This window comes from Macrotis lagotis, chromosome 1 (assembly GCF_037893015.1).
Source record: "Macrotis lagotis isolate mMagLag1 chromosome 1, bilby.v1.9.chrom.fasta, whole genome shotgun sequence".
Lineage (NCBI taxonomy): Eukaryota > Metazoa > Chordata > Mammalia > Peramelemorphia > Peramelidae > Macrotis > Macrotis lagotis.
In genome coordinates this window covers 863,863,960-863,886,144 of record NC_133658.1, presented here as the reverse complement: position 1 = coordinate 863,886,144, position 22,185 = coordinate 863,863,960, and the positions used below count along the sequence as shown (strand labels likewise).

The 22,185-nt window shown below is 38.7% G+C and overlaps 1 protein-coding gene across 4 annotated transcripts in view; it reads left to right on the top strand.

Annotated features, from left to right (window-relative positions):
• The window catches only part of WDTC1 (WD and tetratricopeptide repeats 1), a 66,378-nt gene that overhangs the window by 6,158 nt on the left and 38,035 nt on the right, over window positions 1–22,185 (top strand). For 2 of the 4 annotated variants that reach the window (XM_074217997.1, XM_074217994.1), the window contains 2 exons: window positions 3,937–4,084; window positions 12,390–12,473. In XM_074217997.1, the coding sequence (XP_074074098.1) occupies window positions 3,977–4,084; window positions 12,390–12,473 (192 nt within the window). In that variant the 5' untranslated portion in view covers window positions 3,937–3,976. Of the gene's footprint in view, window positions 1–3,933; window positions 4,085–12,387; window positions 12,474–22,185 lie in introns of those variants that run through there. The other 2 variants (XM_074217996.1, XM_074217998.1) reach the window with 2 other exon arrangements.

The following is a 22,185-nucleotide window of genomic DNA, read 5'->3' as shown; positions in this document are numbered from 1 at the left end:
CTCTTGATTTATTGATCTGTAATATCTGAGTTTGAGAAACTTAGAAAAAAAGAAACTAGTTATGTTACTTGGTAGATTTGGTATTCTCCCTCCTTACAGAGATTAAATGTGAACTGTGAGTCTCTAGATAGAAATATATCTAGATGTATTTTGTTTGCAGAACTTCAGGACTCATGAAAGCTTCTCTGTGATTGAACTCAAAGAATCCCAGCTCTGCTATTACTGAAGTAGTGACCTTGGGAAAGTCATTTACTCTTTCTGGGCTTCTTAACTGTGAAATGGAGATTGGATCAGATGGTTTTTGATTTGTTTTTGTAAGGCAGTGGGATTAAATGACTTGCCCAAGATCATACAGCTAGGTAAATATTAAGTATCTGAGACTGGATTTGAACTCCGATCCTCCTGACTCCATGGCTGGTACTCTTATCCACTGCACCACCTAGCTGCCCCCAGATGATTTTTTTTCCCAAGCTGATCTTTGTCTTGAGGAAAGTTGCCTAGTAAGTTGGAAGGTCTGGAGCATCTTGAAAAGATTATGAACAAATAAGCATTTATGAAGCTCCTACTATGAATAAGGCCTTAGGCTGGTGGAGGATTGGGTCAGTGAGTGAGCAGAGATAAAAGATTCATTGAATGAGATATGATTCTGAGTTGAGTTAGGTCTTGAAACATGCTTAGGAGGACAACAGGAGACATCATGGGGTTTGGCAACGAGCATTCTAGGCATAGAGAGTGGTATGAGAAAAGACATGAAATGTAAAGGTAAATTAGGAATGGCAGCTTCACTTGGAATCATAGACTAGGTGGGGAAAATAGGTGGGAAGGCAGAGGCTCTGTTCTAAGGTCTCCTGCCCCAGCTGGCTGTGGCCAGATCTTCTTATGTTTGACTTCAAGACTTCTCTCCTTTCTAGGCATACAACCACCACCCTAGTTCAGACCCCTCTCACCTAGAACACTTCTCATGAATCTCTTTATTTCAGATTTCTCCTCATTTCAGGTCAATCTCTATTGGTCTGCCACAAGAGCTCCAGTGGCTCTGTTATTTCAAAGATCAAATAAAAAAAATCTTGTTTTGCACTTAACATTCTTCACAGCCAGACCCCTTTCTACCTTTCCATTCTCCTTGAACTTGACTCTTCTCCATGTACATTATGATGCAGCTACACTGGCCTCCTCACTGATCTCAGAATATGATGCTCCTGACTCCATCCCTCTTCATCTCTCTGCCTTTTGGCTTACTTGCCTTTCTTTCTGTTTTTTTTTTTAGGTTTTTGCAAGGCAAATGGGGTTAAGTGGCTTGCCCAAGGCCACACAGCTAGGTAATTATTGTCTGAGATCGGATTCAAACCCAGGTACTCCTGACTCCAAGGCCTGTGCTCTCCTTCCATAGCATAGAGATCTGAGGTAGTTTGTTAGTGCCAAACCTCAGCAAATATTGCTGAAAACTGAACATTTACCTTGTTCCTGAAACAGTTTCTCCATTGAGTTTGGGTGATATTATAGATTTTTTGGGCTAATCATTTGAGTTGCCATTTTATTTTGAAATTTACACTCCAATCCTAGGAAGTTGGAAGCCTTGGAGCATCATTTTTTTTTTGTTCCTTCAGAGTTTGTGTTTGTAGATGGAGGGGAGGGCCATGAGAGACATGTTAGTGACTTTTTTAAAATCTTCATTGCACAGTGCCTGGCACATTGTGCATGTTGATGAATTCATGACAATGAAACTAGGGAAGAGACCTGAAGGGAACAGAGAATCCAACTCCTGAGCCCAGAGGGAAGGGCAGCAGCTGGCTCAAGGTTAGTTCTTCAGGGGCAGGAGGATGAAGGTGCAAGTATTTCAACTGCCATCCTCATGCTTTTTCTCTTACACCTCAGATTTCTTATTGGCTAACAGGTTATCCCTTCTGTGGCTTCCCAGGGTGCTTTACATAGGATAACGTGAGAACTATGTAGCACATGGAAAGGCAAAGGCCTCCTATGTGCATAAAATTGAGAAGAAATCTAGACTGTAGATGTAGAATTCATAACAAGTTTGGGGCCTAATGGCTACATACATACACTCTCTCTCTCTCTCTCTCTCTCTACTCAGTACACAAAAACTAGTAGGATGTAGAATCTGTCCACCTGTCCACCTTCCCACTGCCCTTCTTGAATAGTGATTGTCCCCTGGCATTATGTAGACCATCTTGGATCAACTCATAATTTAATTGTGAAAAATACATGTGACCTATACGCAAACACACATACTCACAGATTTCTGATTATATGACCCATAATTTGGGGGGGGGGAGTAGATATTTCTGCTCTCCAGGGGAAAAGAGCTAGAAAAATCTTTGTTTAGGCAGGGTTTGTTGATGCTGAGGAGTGGTATGGGAGTATGTTAATATGGCCTCCTGGTGTCTCAGAAGTGGCTATAGAGGGGGCAGCTAGGTGGCACAGTGGATAGAGCACTGGCCCTGGAGTCAGGAGTACCTGAGTTCAAATCCAGACTCAGACACTTAATAATTACCTAGCTGTGTGGCCTTGGGCAAGCCACTTAATGCCATTTTCTTGCAAAAAACCCCAAACAAACAAAAAAACCTTAAAAAAAAGTGGCTATGGAGCTAATTTGACTGGAGATAGAGAACCTTAGAGGACATGAGCTCAGGGGCAAATATTGGAGCTAACCATTGACTAGAATTCATTTATTTATTTAAAAGAATTTATTTATTTTGAGTTTTACAATTTTTCCCTTGATCTTACTTCCCTCCCCCCACCCCCCCCAGAAGGCAATTTGTCAGTCTTTGCATTGTTTCCATGGTATACATTGATCTCAATTGAATGTGATGAGAGGGAAATCATATCCTTAAGGAAGAAACATAAAGTATAAGAGATAGCAAGATCAGACAATAAGATATCAGGTTTTTTTTCTAAAATAAAGGTAATAGTACTTGGTCTTTGTTCAAACTCCACAATTCTTTCTCTGGATACAGATGGTATTCTCCATCTGCAGACAGCCCCAAATTGTCCCTGATTGTTGCACTGATGGGGAATGAGCAAGTCCATCAAGGTTGATCATCACCCCCATGTTGCTATTAGGGTGCACAGTGTTCTTCTGGTTCAGCTTATCTCACTCAGCATCAGTTCATGCAAATCCCTCCAGGCTTCTCTGAATTTCCATCCCTCCTAGTTTCTAATAGAACAATAGCGTTCCATGACATACATATACCACAGTTTGCTAAGCCATTCCCCAGTTGAAGGACATTTACTTGATTTCCAATTCTTTGCCACCACAAACAGGGCTGCTATGAATATTTTTGTACAAGTAATGTTTTTACCCTTTTTCATCTTTTCAGGGTATAGACCCAGTAGTGGTATTGCTGGATCAAAGTGTATGCACATTTTTGTTGCCCTTTGGGCATAGTTCCAAATTTCTCTCCAGAAAGGTTGGATGAGTTCACAGCTCCACCAACAGTGTAACAGTTCAACTAGAATTTATTAAGCATCCACTATGGACCAGGTATTATGCTAAGTACTAGAAATATGCTAAAAGCCACTCCCCCCCCCCGATTAAAAATAAAAACAACCCAGAACTAGAACCAGAGTTAGAAATTCAAGTTTAATAGCTTAAAACTACACTAAGACTTTTAGAATATCCTGTGAAATATTTTTTTTGTTGAAATGCATACAGCCCCTTTAGCATTTATCCTCTTTTCTAATAGAGTTAATTAGTCATTGCTTTCCACCCCCTACTCCTGAAGTTTTTCAGTAAACCTGGAATGGAACTCCTCCAACATATGAAGAGCAAAGCTCTACTTGGACAACCGGTCATTAGCTAAAGTGTGCTGTTTAAGGAAGAGAGAAGGATGCTGACACCCACACACAAGAACTCACTCCACAACAATATCCACATGCTTCTCCCCTGGCCAATATTTGATGATGTTTTTTTCTTTACAGGTAATTACATGTGTACCCCCTGGTTCTGGGCTTGGCTGGAATGCTTGGGGGGACAGAAGATCCTTCTAGAGCCTCCCTTTTCCTACCCCATTTTGAGAAGATGGCAAAAGTCAACATAACGAGAGACCTCATTCACAGGCAGATAAAGGTAAGCACCATAGGATCACTGGGTCTCAGGTGTGCGGCAATGCATCCAGTTCCCATAGAATATGGAATATTAGGGATAGATGACCCTTAGCAATCTTTTAGTTCAATCCTCTTTCAGAGATGAATAAATTGAAGCCTAGAGTAGTGACTCTTTGTTTAGTTTTTGCAAGACAATGGGGATAAGTGGTTTGTCCAAGGCCACACAGCTAGGTAATTATTAAGTGTCTGAGGCTGGATTTGAACTCAGGTACTCCTGACTCCAGGGCCCTTGCTCCATCTACTGCGCCACCTAGCCGCCCCTGTAGTGACTCTAACAGTGAGTTAGTATCAAAGCCAATTCTATCCCAAGACCCCAGATTTTTAGTGTTCCTTCCTCTGTGCTACACCCTCTCCCCTTCCCTTGAGGGTTTGATTTTATGGAACCCTTCACTGCTTGTGACTTTGCTGCTAAATAAAGGTACCAGCTGTTTGGTGAGATGGGGTCTCTGGGAGGCATGTGTGAAACTTAGCAGTGCCGGGATGCAGTAGATGATGTGACTGCCTCACCAAGCAGTCATGCAGGTGGAGGCTTCAGTCCTACTTCAGCCTCAGGAGGGTATATCTTATTTTTTCTTATTTTGGGGTTTTTTGGAGGAGGTATATCTTGATTGAATGGTTTTGTTCTCTTCAGAGCCTACCCTCAAAGAAATAGCTGAGAGGATAGGACAGAACCCATTATTCAGGTGACTTCCACTAAGTCTCTTGATATTACCTCTCTGGTACTTATTTTCCACATCTATAAAATTAAAAAGTAAATCTGATGACCTTTAGCTTTAAATCAGTGATCTTAAGGGGCTTCTTCAGTATTTGTACTGGGCGAGGCAGTATAGTGTTGTAAATCATGAACTGGGATTGAGGGACACCAGCTCTAGCGATTGACCCTTACTTCATTTCTCTGGCTCAAGTTTTACTTGAATGTAAAATGGGGTGCTTAATACCTATATTTAGAGACAGTGAGGTGGCTAGCTTGGAGAGTCAGGGAAACCTCAGTTCAAATCCATACTTCCTATCTGGATGACCCTGGGCAAGTCACTTGACTTATGTCTGCCTCAGTTTTCTCATTTGTAAAATGGAGATCATAAGGGGCAGCTAGGTGGTGCAGTGGATAGAGCACTGGTCCTAGAGTCAGGAGGACCTGAGTTCAAATCTGGCCTCAGACACTTAATAATTACCTAGCTGTGTGGCATTGGGCAAGCCACTTAACCCCATTGCCTTGTAAAAAAAATGAAGATCATAGTAGTGCCTACCTCTCAGGGTTTTAAGGAATTTAAAATGAAAAGATATTCATAAAATGCTTAGGTCAGTGCCTGAAGGTAGGACCTTAATAAATGCTTTTGTCCTTCCCTTTTTTTCTTTCTTTCTTTCCCCTCTAATACATCACAAGCTGTTTAAGACCCAAATGAAAGTGTATTGTAAAATTCTTTACAAAACTTTAAAAAACTGATTATTTTGATGTCTCAGATATCCAGTGATAGAGCAGCATTTAATTGTTGAACAGCCCTGCAAGACACCCTTTGGTCACTGATCCTGGAGGTGCCAAAGAGAACCTTGGCTAGAGGCAAGGGAGCCTGGGACTGGAAATTGTCTCCTGTTCTGATCCCAATCCTGCCACTAATTAGCTTTTTGACTTAGGTGACAGGAGGGACTAGTGTGGCATAGTAGAAACCCCAGTGCACTCACTGTCAAGAACTAGAACCAAATTCTGGTCTAGAACTTAGAACAGTCCTTCTGATGATGACCTCTTGGGATCTCAGTTTCCATATCTATAAATTGAGACAAAGGATAGGGTGTGGGATATATAGATTAAATGGCCTCTGAGCTCCCTTTCTAACTCTAAAACTATGATCCTCTAATTCAGGTCTGTCCAACCTTACTTTTCAAACCAACTCAACTTTTCAAAGTTTTTATTGAAACAATAGACAATATATTTTGATTTGCCATGTTAGTGAGAGTTCTGTGGTAGCTCAGCTTCATTTACTAAAGCATTTAGTAAATCCACAGGGGGGCCACAAAAATCTCAGTATGGGCAGCATGTGGCCTGCAGGCTGCATTTTTGACAGCCCTGCTCTAATATAATCTGAGTCGAAATCCCCTTTAAAGTGGCCATCTAGCTTTCACTTTTTGTTTTTGTACTTATAGCTTTATTTCTTCACTCCAGTGATGTGTTCTTATTTCACTTTTAGTTCAGTCATAATTTTTGGAAAACTTCTCTTAACCAGAATCTTCTCTAATGGCTCCATGTGGCCCTGGCTCTGCTCTCTGGCTCTAGCACTTTCTTCTACATGTTAATCTACTAGATCTCTGAAGAGAACTGCCCCCAAACACATCTTGACCATGTTCTCACAGCATCACTCAGCCCCTCAGAACCTCATCTGTTTGCTTCTCAGTCAAGTTGGGATCATTATTGTTAAGTTACTGTCTAGAATGAAAAGAGAAAGCATTTAAAAAATGGTAATGTGTCACATACATGCAATATGGGGGCATGCCTTTACCTTTGAGAGCTTCAGCTTCCTCATCTGTCAAGTGAGGACAATTCTCTGTTCTTACCACCTGACATCATTGTTAGAAATGAAATGTTGAAATATAAATTTAATATTTAGGATATGCCTTTTCCCCCCCTTGGCATGGGCCTCCTTAGGCTGTCTGGAATGGGCTGCGACAGGGAGGTAGTGAGGGAGCTCTCTCATTGATGACTAGAGGCTTTGGGATGGAGGCTGGCCGGCCACTTGTGGGTGAGGTGGTGGATGATGTCCTTCCCTGCCCTAAGATTCTGTGATTCCCTTGTCATAGTCACAGCCTTAGCATCTCAGGGTCAGAAAGGTACCTGAGAGGCTGAAACCCAGAGAGATGACTCAGGTACTTGGCCTGCAACTCTTTCCTGGTAGCTTTCAAGTAGGGTTGTTTTCCCATAAGTTCCTCAGAGGTTAGAATCTATCTTCTCATTCCCACAGTACTTATTACAGTGGCCCGAAAACAGTGGATTTAACTAGTCTCAAGTAGAAACTTTAAACTTATAAGTAAATATGCATTAGAATTACTTGTATTTTGCTATAAAGGAGTCAGTCTCTGCTGTAGGATTGTTTTATAACAAAGTAATTAAAAGCTAAGATATAGGTCCATATCACATGGAGTTCTGTGTTGTTATCAAATTATAGTGAGGCTCTGGTGTATTTGTATCACATATGGGGCAGAGATTTGTGAGGGTGTATTAGAGAATGGGAGAGAGTCTCCATAGGAGTTTTATGCCCAGACAGCTTGAATTGATAGGAATTCATTACATCTCCAGTGAATTAGTCTAAGGAAGACTGTATGGAAGAGACAAGATTTCAGGAGTGCTTTTAATGAAGGAGATGAGAGCTTAAGATGGATTAGCTAGGTATACTGAGGGCACAGGAGCTCCTTTGGAAAAGTCTCCAAGTAGGAGTGGTGCCTCCGGAGCAAGGGTGAGAGCAGCCATGTGCTGCTAGGGAAGTAGTCACGCTCGTAAATGTTCATTGATTTGAACAAGTTTGGCATCATTAAAAGATTCTGGAAACCTGAGTTCTGTAGTCCCAGAGGTGTGAAGTTGATGTACATGGTAGAGAGGCCCTTCCTGCTCTTCTCTACCCATCAGAAACCTTCATAGCCCAGCCTAGCCTCTTTTCTTCCTTTTCTAATACACTAGCCCACAGTGAGGAGGGTTATTTTTTATTTTAGGTGTTTTTTTTTTGCAAGGCAAATGGGGTTAAGTGGCTTGCCCAAGGCCACACAGCTAGGTAATTATTAAGTGTTTGAGACTGGATTTGAACCCAGGTACTCCTGACTCCAGGGCCCTTGTTCTATCCACTGTGCCACCTAGCCACCCCTTTTTTTTCATTTTAAAAAAGGTCTTTTTATGCTAGTCATTGTGCTTGTTGCTGAAAGAAGGAAAAAAGTATTTATGAAGCACATACTATGTGCAAAGCACAATACTAAGGACTGGGGAGACATCCATAAAAGTCAGCCATCCCCTCCTCAACCCCACAGACAGCAGGTGTCAGCTGCAGGTCAGATGGAAAGGGTCTATGTCGCAGGGTACAGAGGTAAAGCAGATGGCAAGATTTCTTCTTTAACCACAGCTTCTACTGATTAAGATCCTTTCCATTTCTGATGTTGAGCCATGTGACAGGCAAAAGGAAATGTGAAAATCTTTTCCATGTCGCTGTACCATAGGGCTTGTACCTTACTCCCTCTCCCTAAGCAGTTGCTAGGCTTTAGGGTTGTGTGGCCTTGCTTCCAAGGATGACAGTTCTGGGGACTGACTGGAAGCAGGATGTGGGGAAATGCACTCCAGTGGGGGGGATTTTATTCTTCCTAGCATTCTTGGAGATGCAAAGACGAAAAATGATAGTATCTTTGCTGTCATGGATATTCAAGTCATGTAGGGAAGTGAGACATATACACAAACAGGCTACCACAAATGAGAAAGCATTGGAAGACAATGTCAGGAAAGCACCTGACAACAGTGTCAATCACACAGTAAGCCGAAACTGACCCAGCACAGACCCACAGAATTAAGAGAGTGCACCTCCTTCTCTTCGTGGCAAAATGGGGATGAGGGGTTGAAGTGGGCATGAGATGTTTTGTTTGGCATTAGAGATAGTGTTGCTGGTGTCTGGTTTTGCTAAACCAATTCTTTTCTATTTCCTTGGAAAAAACAAAAAAAATACATTGCTGTCAATTCCCAATAATCAAGTGTCCCTCAATAGAAATCTCCCTTGTAATAAAGAAATTTGTTTAGTCATTTTCAGTCATGTCCAGCTCTTTACAATCTCCATTTGGGCTTTTCTTGACAAAGATCTTGAAATGGTTTGCCATTTTCCTTCTCTCAGCTCATTTTACAGATGAAAAAACAGGTAAATAAGGATGAAGTGACTTCTCTAAGGTCACATATCTTTTTTTTTATCTTTTATTTATATGTTTTTTATTTTTTTTATTTTTTTAATTTAAATTTATTTTTATTAAAGATATTATTTGAGTTTTACATTTTTCCCCAATCTTGCTTCCCCCCCGACAGAATGCACTCTGTCAGTCTTTACTTTGTTTCCTTGTTGTACCATGATTCAAATTGGGTGTGATGAGAGAGAAATCATATCCTTAAAGAGAAGTCTAAGAGGTAACAAGATCAGACAATAAGCTATCTGTTTTTTTTCTGAATTAAAGGGAATAGTCCTTGTACTTTGTTCAAACTCCACAGCTCCTTATCTGGATACAGATGGTACTCTCCTTTGCAGACAGCCCAAAATTGTTCCTGATTGTTGCATTGATAGAATGAGCAAGTCCTTCAAGGTTGAACATCACTCCCATGTTGCTGTTAGGGTGTACAGTGTTTTTCTGGTTCTGCTCATCTCACTCAGCATCAGTTCATGCAAGTCCCTCCAGGTTTCCCTGAAATCCTGTCCCTCCTGGTTTCTAATAGAACAATAGTGTTCCATGACATACATATACCACAGTTTGCTAAGCCATTCCCCAATTGAAGGACATTTACTTGATTTCTAATTCTTTGCCACCACAAACAGGGCTGCTATAAATATTTTTGTACAAGTGATGTTTTTACCCTTTTTCATCATCTCTTCAGGATATAGACCCAGTAGTGGTATTGCTGGGTCAAAGGGTATGTATATTTTTGTTGCCCTTTGGGCATAGTTCCAAATAGCTCTCCAGAAGGGTTGGATGAGTTCACAGCTCCACCAACAGTGTAATAGTGTCCCAGATTTCCCACGTCCCTTCCAACAATGATCATTATCTTTCCTGGTCACACTGGCCAATCTGAGAGGTATGAGGTGGTACCTCAGGGAAGCTTTAATTTGCATTTCTCTAATAATTAATGATTTAGAGCATTTTTTCATAGGGCTATGGATTACTTTGATCTCCTTATCTGTAAATTGCCTTTGCATATCCTTTGACCATTTGTCAATTGGGGAATGGCTTTTTGTTTTAAAAATATGACTCAGTTCTCTGTATATTTTAGAAATGAGTCCTTTGTCAGAATCATTAGTTGTAAAGATCATTTCCCAATTTACTACATTTCTTTTGATCTTGGTTACATTGGTTTTATCTGTGCAAAAGCTTTTTAATTTAATGTAATCGAAATCATCTAATTGGTTTTTGGTGATGTTCTCCAACTCTTCCTTAGTCATAAACTGTTCCCCTTTCCATAAATCTGACAGATAGACTAGTCCTTGGTCTTCTAATTTGCTTATAGTATTGTTTTTTATGTCTATGTCCTGTAACCATTTGGATCTTATCTTGGTAAAGGGTGTGAGGTGTTGGTCTAATTTAAGTTTCTTCCATACTAACTTCCAATTTTCCCAGCAATTTTTATCAAAGAGGGAGTTTTTATCCCAATGGCCAGACTCTTTGGGTTTAAGGTTACATATCTAATAAATGTTTGAGGCCAGATTTGCACTTAGGTCTTCCTGACTCCAGGCCTGGGAATCTATTCACTGCTCTATTTAGCTTTCCAATAAAGAAATATAGTTAAATGATCAATATGGATCTAGATTTAGCATGGTTATAAATGTGGAACCTATATCAGATTGCTTTCTCTCAGGGGGAGGGAGAAGAGAAGGGAGGGAGGGAGAAAAATGTAAACCTTAAAAGAAAAAGATTGGTTAAAAACTATTCTTTGCATGTATTTGGAAAAACAAAATATTTTTTAAAAAAGCAATGCCACACAGCTAGGTAATTATTAAGTGTCTGAGACCAGATTTGAACCCAGGTACTCCTGACTCTAGGCCTGGTGCTTTATCCACTGCGCCACCTAGCCACCCCCTATTCATCAGTTCTTTAGAGTCAAGAATGTTCATTGCAGCAATTTGATTTCCTTTTTCTTCTTTGTAACAGGGATAACTTGCTAGGTGATGGCAGGAGTAAAGAATCTATTTGGAAATGAACAGGATATAGCAGCAAAAGCTATCAATAAAACCATAATTTGTAAAAATAAAATTGTTTAAATGCAGATAAGAGGTTGGAAAAAATGGGAGGAATGATTTCTATCTGGGGGAAAAAGAGAGGAATCAGGAAAGGCTTAGTGGAAGACATGGAACCTGGACCTATTTCAGGCATAGGAGACAGAAAGTGAAACTGGAGAGACAGTATCATGAAGTAGTGATGAATTTTGGTTGGAGTTCTATGAACTAAAGCTAGAAAAATAATTTGAAAAGATTTTGGGGACCTTGATTATGAAGCTAAGATATGTGCATTTTATTTTGTCTCAGTAGAAAGTAACCATTGAAACTTTTTGGCAAGGGGAATAACTTGGTCAAAACATTTAAGGAAAATATACAAAGGATGAAGGAGATGATGGAAGAGATAGGAGACAGGGCTGCTGATTAGGAGGCTACGACAGTAGTTCCAGTGAGAGATGATGAGGTTCCCTAGAAGAGTGATATCCATGAAAGTGGAAGGAGGAAATGGATTAGAGAGAGTCTGTGAAAGTAGGAATGAAAACTACTTCTGAAGAAGAAAGAAGAGTCAGGAATGACTCTGGTAGTGTTATACTCAGAAAACTGGATGGGGGAGGGGTCAGGAGGAAGAATTGATTTGGGAATAAATGTGTTATTTTGGCCACTTTTATTCTCTTCTCCAGATACCAATAAAACTTATACTCAGTATCTGTTTCTGACCCTCAGTTTCTGTACATCCCAGTTTCCTAATTTGTAAACTGGGATATACAACCTTACCCCAGAGGTGCTATAGATAGAAATGTGAGCAGTTTTTTGTTTTGTTTTTATGATCACTTGAGTATATTATTTGACCTTTTTGTTTAAATTGATGTCTTTTGTTGTTGCATCATGTTGTTTCCAAATATATCCATTCCCTAATCCTTGGACAGCAGCATAAAAAGAAAGAGGGGGAGAAAAACAGCAAAACTAGCCAATGTTAGTTCATTCTGACCCTTTGATGCTGAAGCAGATAGCATTCCATACATGTAGTCTTCCTCTCTGCAAAGAAAAGAGGGAAATACATGATATTTTTTTAAAGCCTCTGAAAATCATTTTAAGAGGGAAATACATGAAATTTTTTTAAAGCTACTTAAAGTTCTTTTAAGCTTTTTTCTATTACTACTTGTAGCCTCTTAACAACCCTCTTCCCCTGTAGATTTTTTGAGATCCTTAGGGGCAATTCATTGTCTTCTTTTGTATATCTTGTTACTATTTAGCACCCTGCTGGATATTTAATAGATGCTCCAGGAAAGACTTGTTAAACTGAATTGATAAAACCTTAAATTTGTTTCTATTTTCTAGGAGCGGGGTGCATTGAGCTTTGAGCGGCATTACCATGTCACAGACCCTTTCATCCGGCGGCTAGGCCTAGAAGCTGAGCTGCAGGTAAGAGTTCAAACCAGTAACCTAATTGATAGATGGTCTACTCTTAGGGGATGGGAGGGAACCTATTTTGACTTCTTTACAACACCTTTTCATAACTGGACTCATTTTCCTTTTAATGTCAGTAACACTTCTACCTCACTCCTCCCCCACCCCAAATTAAACTAAAAAGACAAAGCTTTTACAAAATTCAAATGATTGCAGAAATCAAATAGAAATTATTTCTGCATTATCTGTGTTCCATATTCTTTTCAGTTAGCTGAGTGAAGGTCTTTTGACCACAGAACTCTTCTCTATTCTCTACCTAATCTTGAATTTGCCTGTTTTGTGGCTTTACATGACTCGACATATTTAGAATCACAGACCATTCAAGTTGATGAGCTAAGAATTCAGAATGTCAGGGTTAGGAGAGCTTTAGAAAGCATCCAATTCAATTCCTTAATTTCACAGAGATTTTAAATTTGATCCTAGAGGTAATAGTGAGCCACTGGAGTTTATTGAATGACATGAGGGTGAGCAGTGACATGATCAGACTTGTGCTTTGAAGGTTAGTTCAGCAGCTAAGTGGAGGGCAGATAGGAGTGGGGAAAGGCTTTAGGTAGGCAGAACCACCAGCAGGCTGGTTGACCTTCGGTGATGAGGACCTGTGCTAGGTGAATACCAATGTCAAGGGAAGTAGAATCGACCCAAGGAGCATAAACTGATTGAATCAAATTTATTATTTCAAGGCCAGAAAGAATACTGGACAAGGGACCAGTTAACTTTTCTGACTTCACTACCTATAAAACACAGTCATATACTTCCTTGTCTTGTATCTCAGGGTTTGTTGTGAGGCTCAGATGAGGTCATGGATATGAAAATGATGATGTAATGCATGGTTTCAAGGTATTCTTTCAAAAGCTGGTTGTTGTCCGGTAAAGTGAAAAAAATCTTTTGGGCACTGTATTTCTCTTCCTGTCCCCCTCCCCTTTTGCTGAGGCTTTAGAGACTTCTGCCATCCACAATCTTTTAAATCTTGAGCAGTGACTTATCATCAGGCTTTGATGTTTTATGTCTAACTCTTCAGATATTCTGTAGTCACTTTTATCCCTATTTTACTTTGGCCTTCCCACTTCTCACTTCTGTTTCTCATCTTAGTGATCCAATCACATTGATCTTTTTGCCTAAAAACAAGAAGATTGTGAAGAATATTCAAAGCACCCACCTTTTTTCCAGTTAGCTCTCCTCAGTTTCCTTTCCTTAGGGTCTGATGAAAATTTTTACTGGGTGAGAAGCAGTTTGTATATTATCAAAAAAGAGGTCTTTTAGGCAGAAGACCTGACTTCTTCCTCTTCACTGTTTCCCTGCCTTCTCCCCAGGGACACCCTCCCATGCCCCCCAGTCAATCTCAATGAATTTGGAAAGACAGTAGAAGCTCACTAGCTGGTAAATTCCATTGTTGCTCAGCACACAGCTTTGTTTGCTTTTTTTTCCTACCTAGGCCTTTCCATATGCAACCTAGAAGCCTTCCTTGTTGTGTCCCCCCGCCCCCACTCCCTACCCCAGTGGGCTCCACATATTAAGGCAATTTTAGTGCTGATAATCTGGTCAATTCTGACCCTCCTGGAGCTTGAGAGATGTGCCATCCTTAGCCTCCTTCTGCTTGTACCCCCTGGCCTGACCAAGAGACCTGATTTCTAATGGCAGCTCTTCTAGTCACATGACCTGGGCTAGGGTCAAGTTTGCTTCTCTCTGAGTTTGTGTCCCTTTTGTAAAATGGAAAATGGGAGACAGTCATGGTTTTACCAATTTTACAAGGTAGTTGTTTTTAAAATTTTACAGAAAATGAATGGTTTTTTTAAGAAAGATTTTATTTATTTTGAGTTTTACGATTTCCCCCCATTCTTGTTCCCTCCCCCTACCCCCCACAGAAGACATTCTGTTAGTCTTTACATTGGTTCCATGTTTTACATTGATCTCAGTTGAATGTGTGTGATGACAGAGAAATCATATCCTTAAGCAAAATAGAGTATGAGATAATTAAAATTACATAATAATATAACTTTTTTTTTCTAATTTGATGGTAATAGTCTTTGGTCTTTGTTCAAAGTCCATAATTCTTTCTCTGGTTACAGATGGTATTCTGCATTACAGATAGCCCAGAATTGTCCCTAGTTGTTGCACTGATGGAATGACTAGGTCCATCAAGGTTGATCATTGCCCCCATGTTGCTGTTAGGGTGTACAATGTTTTTCTGGTTCCTCTCATCTCACTCAGCATCACTTCATGCAAATCCTTCCAGGCTTCCCTGAATTCCCATCTCTCCTGGTTTCTAATAGAACTGTAGTGTTCCATGACATACAGATAGTACAATTTGCTAAGCCGTTCCCCAAATTCCCCACTTAATTTTCAATTCTTTACCACCACAAACAGGGCTGCTATAAATATTTTTGTACAAGTGATGTTTTACCCTTTTTCATCATCTCTTCAGAGTATAGACCCAGTAGTGGTATTGCTGGGTCAAAGGGTATGCACATTTTTGTTGCCCTTTGGGCTCAATTCCAAACTGCTCTCCAGAAAGGTTGGATGAGTTCACAGCTCCACCAACAATGCATTAGTGTCCCAGATTTCCCACATCCTTTTCAAGATTGATCATTGTCCTTTCTGGTCCTATTTGGCCAGTTTGAGAGGTGTGAGATGGTACCTCAGAGATGCTTTAATTTGCATTTCTCTAATAAGTAGTGATTTAGAGCAATTTTTCATATGACTATGTATCACCAAGCAAAGACTTTTGAAAGCCAGTGGATAACCATTTGTAGGACTGGGTTTGAGATAATTTCTGTTCAGTAAATTTGGGCTGGTTAGCCTCTGAAATCCCTTCTAAATTGATATGTGCTGGGCATTTGGTGGGACCATATCAGGTTGTGTGATATGTTAGTCTCCCTTCTGGCTTTTAATTTCATCTCCAAACAACTAGTACAAAACACCTAGTATAATTGTAATTTAACCATTTGCCTTCAGGTTTCTGTGTTCAGGGTTTGGGCAGTTGACTTTTTGTTACTCTACCAACATACCACTAGTTTATGCCTATGTCCATAACATTCCCCCCACCCCCATGTTCTGCCCTAAGGCCCTGAGTTGATCATCACACAGTGTTGCTATTAGTGTATACAATGTTCTTCTGGTTCTGCTCACTTCACTTAGCATCAGTTCACACAAGTCTTTCCAAGGCTTTTCTGAAGTCCTGTCCCTCATGATTTTGTAAAGAGAATTTTTAACATTTGTTGGTTTTATTTTAAATTGAATTCCAAATTCTCACCTGCCTTATTGAAAATGTGTAGGCATGTAAAATATATTTACATATTAGTCATGTTGTGAAAGAAACCCAGACCAAAAAAGAAAGTTAAAAAATTTATGCTTCAGTCTGCATTCAGACACCATCATTTCTTTGGAGGTGGATAATATTTTTCATCTTAAGTCCTTAGAAATTGTCTTCAGGGGTGACTAGGTGGCACAGTGGATAGAGCACTGACCCTAGAGTCAGGAGTACTTGAGTTCAAATCTGGCCTCAGACACTTAATAATTACCTAGTTGTAATATGGCCTTGGGCAAGCTACTTAACCCCATTGCCTTGCAAAAAACCTTTTTTTTAAAAAAAAGAAAGAAATTGTCTTGCTCATTGAGAATAATTGAGTCATTCACAGATATACATCCTTACACTATTGCTGTTACTATGTACTATGGTCTCCTGGTTCTTCTCACTTTACCTTTCATCTGTCTATTCATAAAAGTTTCCTGATTTTTCTGAAATCATCCTGCTGATCATTTATTTTTTAATTTTTTAAATTTTTTTCCAATTAGATGCAAGGATAGTTTTCAACATTCACCCATTTTTAAATTAATGTTCCACATTTTTCTACCACACTTCCTTCCCTCCCACCTCCCCATGGCAGTGAGCAATTTGGTAAAAATTGTGCATGTGCAATCGTGTTTAATATATTTTCCATATTAATTTTGTTGTGTAAGGGGGGAGGGGGAACAAAAAAGATATTTGAAAAAATAAACATAGTATGCTTTGCTCTGCATTGCTGTACATAGTTTTTACTCTTGATGTGGATGGTATTTTCCATGACAAGTCTCACAGGACTGTCCCTGTTCACTGAACTGAAAGGAGCTCCGTGCATCAAATTTGATCATCTCATGGTGTTGTTGTTAATGTGTACAATGTTCTTTTGGTTCTGCTAACTTCATTCAGCATCATTTCACGGAAGTCTTTCCAGGCTTTTCTGAAGACCAGCCACTCATGATTTCTTATCATGAAATTTTGGAAGTCTTCTATTTCATTGAACATCCTCTTTTCTCCTAACAAAATATGCTGAATTTTGTAGGGTAGTACATTCTTGATTCTAATCCAAGGTCCCTTGCCCTCCAATATGTGGTATTCCAGGTCCTCCAGTCCTTCAGTGTTGAAGTTGTTAAGTGCTATGTAAGTCTGATTGTGTTTTCTTTGTATTTAAATTGCTTCTTTTTTGCTGCTTGCAGTATTTTCTACTTTATATAAGATTTCTGGAATTTGACTATGGTAGCTCTTGGAGTTTTTATCCTGGGAGTTCTTGCTGGAGGAGCTCTATGTATTCTTTCAATGGCTATTTTGTTTTCTTACTCTAGTAGATTTGGACAGTTTTCTCTGATAATTTCCAGATTCTTTTTTTGATCTAGGTGTTTTGGAAGTCTAATAATTTGTAAATTATCCCTCCTGGATCTATTTTCCAGGTCATTTGTTTTTCCTAAAAAGTACTTTGTGGGGCAGCTAGGTGGCACAGTAGATAGAGCACCAGCCCTGGAGTCAGGAGTACTTGGGTTCAAATCTGGCCTAAGACTCTTGATGATTGCCTGGCTGTATGGCCTTGGGCAATCCACTTAACCCCATTTGCCTTGCAAAAACCTAACCCCCCCCAAAAAAAACTAAAAAGTACTTTATGTTTTTTTCAGTTTTTTTTTCAGCCTTTTACTTTGTTTGATGGAATCTTAGTCTTTTTGATTCATTTGTTTCTATTTGTCCAATTCTAATTTTAAAGGTTTTCTTTAATTCTTCAATTAATTTTTGTGTTTCCTTTTTCTACTTAGTCAGTTTTATTTTTTAAAGAGTTACATTCTTTTTCCAGTTGGTTATTTTTACTTTTAAAGGAATTGATTTCTTTGGTCAATTTTTCATATTTTTCCTGCATGACTCTCATTTCTTTTTTTCATTTTTCTCCTTTCTCTCTTCTTTGGTTTTTGAATTCTTTTTTAAGCCCTTCTGTGAGCTTTTGGATTTGAGTCCATTTCATAGACTCTTTTGAGTGTTCTGCTATGAGTAATTTTTCACTGTTTTCTTCTTCTGAGATGACATTGTTACATCTTTATCTTCATAGTAGCTTTCTTTAGTGAGCATTCTTTTTTCTTTTGAATATAATATTTATTTGGTGAATTTACATGTATGTTCATTTACAAAAGAAAAATACAGACAAATGAAACTTTCAGTGCAGTTTCAAATATTTTAAGACTAGGCAACAGCCCATGAAGATTTGGAATGATAATATTGAATGGCACATACATCATTTTCCTTTGCATGTTTTTTTTCCTACCCTTCTAGGGGTGGGGAGGAAGGGAGAAGAGTAGAAGAAAATGTCAGTGTCAATGAAAATAAGGCCATGTGAATAAATCTCCTTTAGAATGAGAGGGATTGATTTGGGGATAATAAATAACCTTCCTAAAGTCAGCAATGGTTGGTGTATACACCTGGAAGGTATATAGTTTAAAGAGTAAAAACGGAGAGAGTCCTTAGATATGAATTATCATTACCCTGGCTATCAAAACATTTCATTTTTCAATTTGTTACCTTTAGACCCATAATCTCCCTAAAGTCTGGAGTTACCCCTACTGTGAAAGAGGGATCATCTTCTAGGTACTTAAAAAGGTAATGTTTGCACTGACAAAGTTTATTTGGTTTCAGAAGTATAAGCACCCAGTAAATGCTGGCCCTTTGGATAAGCAGAGTCCCCTCATCTCAGACCCTGTACACTAACAAGATTTTAGTTTCCCAGAAGGCATGGCACAAGGCCCTAATATATTATGGTATGTATTTACTAAGGTTCAAGCTAGGCTCAGGCTTAGTGAGACACTATCTGATGGCCCACTGCTTAAAACAAAACAAAACAAAAAACCCAAGCAACAAAATGAGAACACTCTGCTAGAAAATTAGGATTATAACCAAAAAAGGAAAGTCTGAAATATTGACTAGGAATAAATAACGGAACTGAAATAGGGGGTTGCAGGTTGAATGAGGATAAAAATGTAAATAGATGGTCAGGTTTCCTAAATAATCAACATATTTCCTAGATTTTGGCACCCAAGACTTCACAAAAAGGACTAACTGAATTAAAAGTAAATGTAGGGGTGGCTAGGTGGTACAGTGGATAGAGCACTGGCCTTGGAGTCAGGAGTACTTGAGTTCAAATCCAGTCTCAGACACTTTATAATTACCAAACTGGGTGGCCTTGGGCAAGCCGCTTAACCCCACTGCCTTGCAAAAACCTTAAAAAAAAAGTAAATATATTTGCCACACATTTTTACATAAAAATTAGTGCCTCAGAAAAGGTACTTTTTCTAGTTCTGTTATATACTGAGCATTCTTTTAGCTCTTTTGCTCATCTTGATTGTCTGAGTGCTAATCCTGGGATATAGGTAGTAAAGACCAAAACTTTTTATGCTGTAACTGGCATCTGATCCCTGGCTTGTCATTGACCAAGGTCAGGTGGTACCTTTACAGAGGTTTGTTTCATCCTTTATGTACAGGTTCTGCCTATGCATTGTTTATTCCCAGCCCAGTCCTGTCTTTTGCCCCAGTGTTCCCAGGGTTCAGACTTTGTTTGGGGTTGGGACCCTCCCTGCTCACTTGTTATGCTACCAGGACCTATACTGTTGTCAAGTTGTTGGGACCTGGACTGAACTGTGGCTAAAAGCCTCCTACTGGCTTTCCCACTCTCCCACCTAGGTGGGATCTACATCCCCTTTCCCCCCTGAGAGACAGACCTTCATTGAAGATCCTCCACAATGTCTACTATTGAAAACTTCTTTGGATCTTGTCTTTTTTGTTGTTGTTGTTGGATCTGTAGCTTTAATGTCTGTGTAGAGGCTTCATTTAGTGTTGTGTAGGAAAAGCTCCAGGAGCATGCTTCACACTGCAATCTTGGCCCTGTCCTGCAAGTCTCACTCATGATTTCTTACAAAACAATAGTACTCCATAACTTCATATACCATAATTTGTTCAGCCATTCCCCAATTGATGGACATCCTTTCAATTTCCAGTTCTTTATCACTTCCAAAATTGCTGCAAATATTTTTATACATATAGAATTTTTGCTATTATTGTGGTTTTATGATCTCTTTGGAATAGAGACTAGTAGTGGCAATCCTGGATTAATAAAGGGTATGTATGGTTTTATTCCCCTTTGGACATTGTTCCAAATTGCTCTCCAGAATAGTTGGATTAGTTCCCAACTCCATTAACAGTTGTTTAGTGTCTCAATTTTCTTAGTGTCTCAATTTTCCTACTTCCTTTCCCATATTTATCATTTTTCTTTTCTTTTCTGTCATATTTCTGTCATATTGATAGGTGTGAGATAATAGCTCAAAGGTTTTAATTTGCATTTCTCTAATAGTGATTTAGAGCATTTTTCATATAACTATAGCTATGATTTCTTCTGAAAACAATTTGTTCATATTCTATCAGCCAATGATTTTTCACCAACAGATTGAATTTCCTGCCTCTCACTAATTCCTGTGCTTAAAATATCTGCACCTCCATCTCCCTTCACCTAGTGAACTCCTCCCTATTTTTTAAAGCCCAGTTTAAATCTTGCAACCACCTGGAACTTTTCCTAATTTCCCTTATTTAAACTCACATATCACTTTGTATCTCTTGTGTGCTTTTGTATCATAGGTACTTTGTATCATAGGTAATTGTATTATATGTATCTCATCTCCCCCGCTAGACTATAAGCTTTGTGAAGTTAAGGACTGTGTCTCATCCAAACTTTGTATCTGCCCAAACAGGGAACTCAGTGCCCTGCCCCACTACAACTTAATAAATGTTTGATATTTGTTAAACATTTACTAATGTAAATATAACTGAGTGACTTTAGTTTACCTTCTAATCCCTAAATAGTCCAGCTATAATATTGGTTTAATGAACTAACCTGATTTCTAATAATAAAAATAATAATTAGTCTTTTCTAGCACTTAAAAGTTTTCTCAGTGCTTTATAAATATTGCCTTATTTTATCCTCACAAAAATCCTTGGAAGGTAACTGCTATTATCTCCCATTTTACAAATGAGGAAACTGAAGCAAAGAGAGGTTCTATAGCTAGTAAGTGTCTGAGACTGGATTTGAACTCAGATCTTTCTGACTCTAGGTCTACTTCTATCTGCTGTGTCACCCAGCTACTTTAATAATTTTTTCATTTCCTTTCTAGATCTTTTTGTATAGTTTCAGTTATTAGAGAAGAATATGGTGATCTTTTGACACTAATATGAATTCATTAAGAAAAACTACCTTAAATTAATCTCATTTTTTTAAGGGTACTGGATTAGTAAGAAGTATGACTTAGTGGAAATTATAGACACTTGCATTATTTGGTAAAGGAAATCCCTTCATTCCCCAAAATCCCTGGTTCTCTCTAGATGATAGATCAAAAGAATGCTTGATAATCATAAATGATTTTTAACAACTTCCCTTGGTATCTCTAAGAAATAGATGGTGAGCAGATGTAAGTTTGGATCTGATTGAACAGTCATTCCAAAAGTGCTTTTGTCTTATTTCCCCATCAGAATGGAAGGTCATGGAGTCTCGTTCTTGATTCTCAATATTTTTGTCAATGGAAGATGTGATTATTAGATCTATAGATAAAGCAAAACTCAGAATGGTCACTAATCAGAAAGATGACAGTATCAAGATTTAAAGTATGAAGATTTAAAACCTCATCAGAGTGATATGATATGTTGGGTCCAAAGCAATTTGAGATTGAGCAAGAGTTAATGTAATGTGGTGTATCTTAAAAGTTATACAAATGCAGAATGGAGCATTTATTTTATTTTATCTTATTTTTTATTGTTCCTTTTTTCCTTTAAATATAAATTCATTTATTTTTCCAAAAAGAATGTATGTATAAAAATATTTATAGCAGCTCTTTTTGTAGTGGCAAAGAATTGGAAATTGAAGGGATGTCCATCAGCTGGGGAATGGGTGAAGAAATTGTGATATATGATAGTGATGTAAGAAATGATGAGGATGTTTTCATAAAAATGTAGAATGATTAGGTGAACTGATGCATAATGAAGTAAGTAGAATCAGGAGAATGTTGTACACAGTAACAGCAATATTATCAAGATAGTCACCTGTGAAAAGCTTAGCTACTCTGATCAAGACACTAATCCAAGAATTCTAAAGGACCCATGATGAAAGAAAGAACTCTTAAGTGTACAATGAAGTATATTTTTTACCTTATTTTTGTTTTTATTTTGTATTTTCTTTTGCAACATGGCTAATATTGGAATATATTTTGTATGACTTTACATATATAATCATTATTAAATTACCTTCTCGAGGTATATAAACTATAATTATGGATATAGTTGAGGCAGCTTGGTGGTGCAGTGGAAAGAGCACTGGCCTTGCAGTCAGGAGGACAGGAA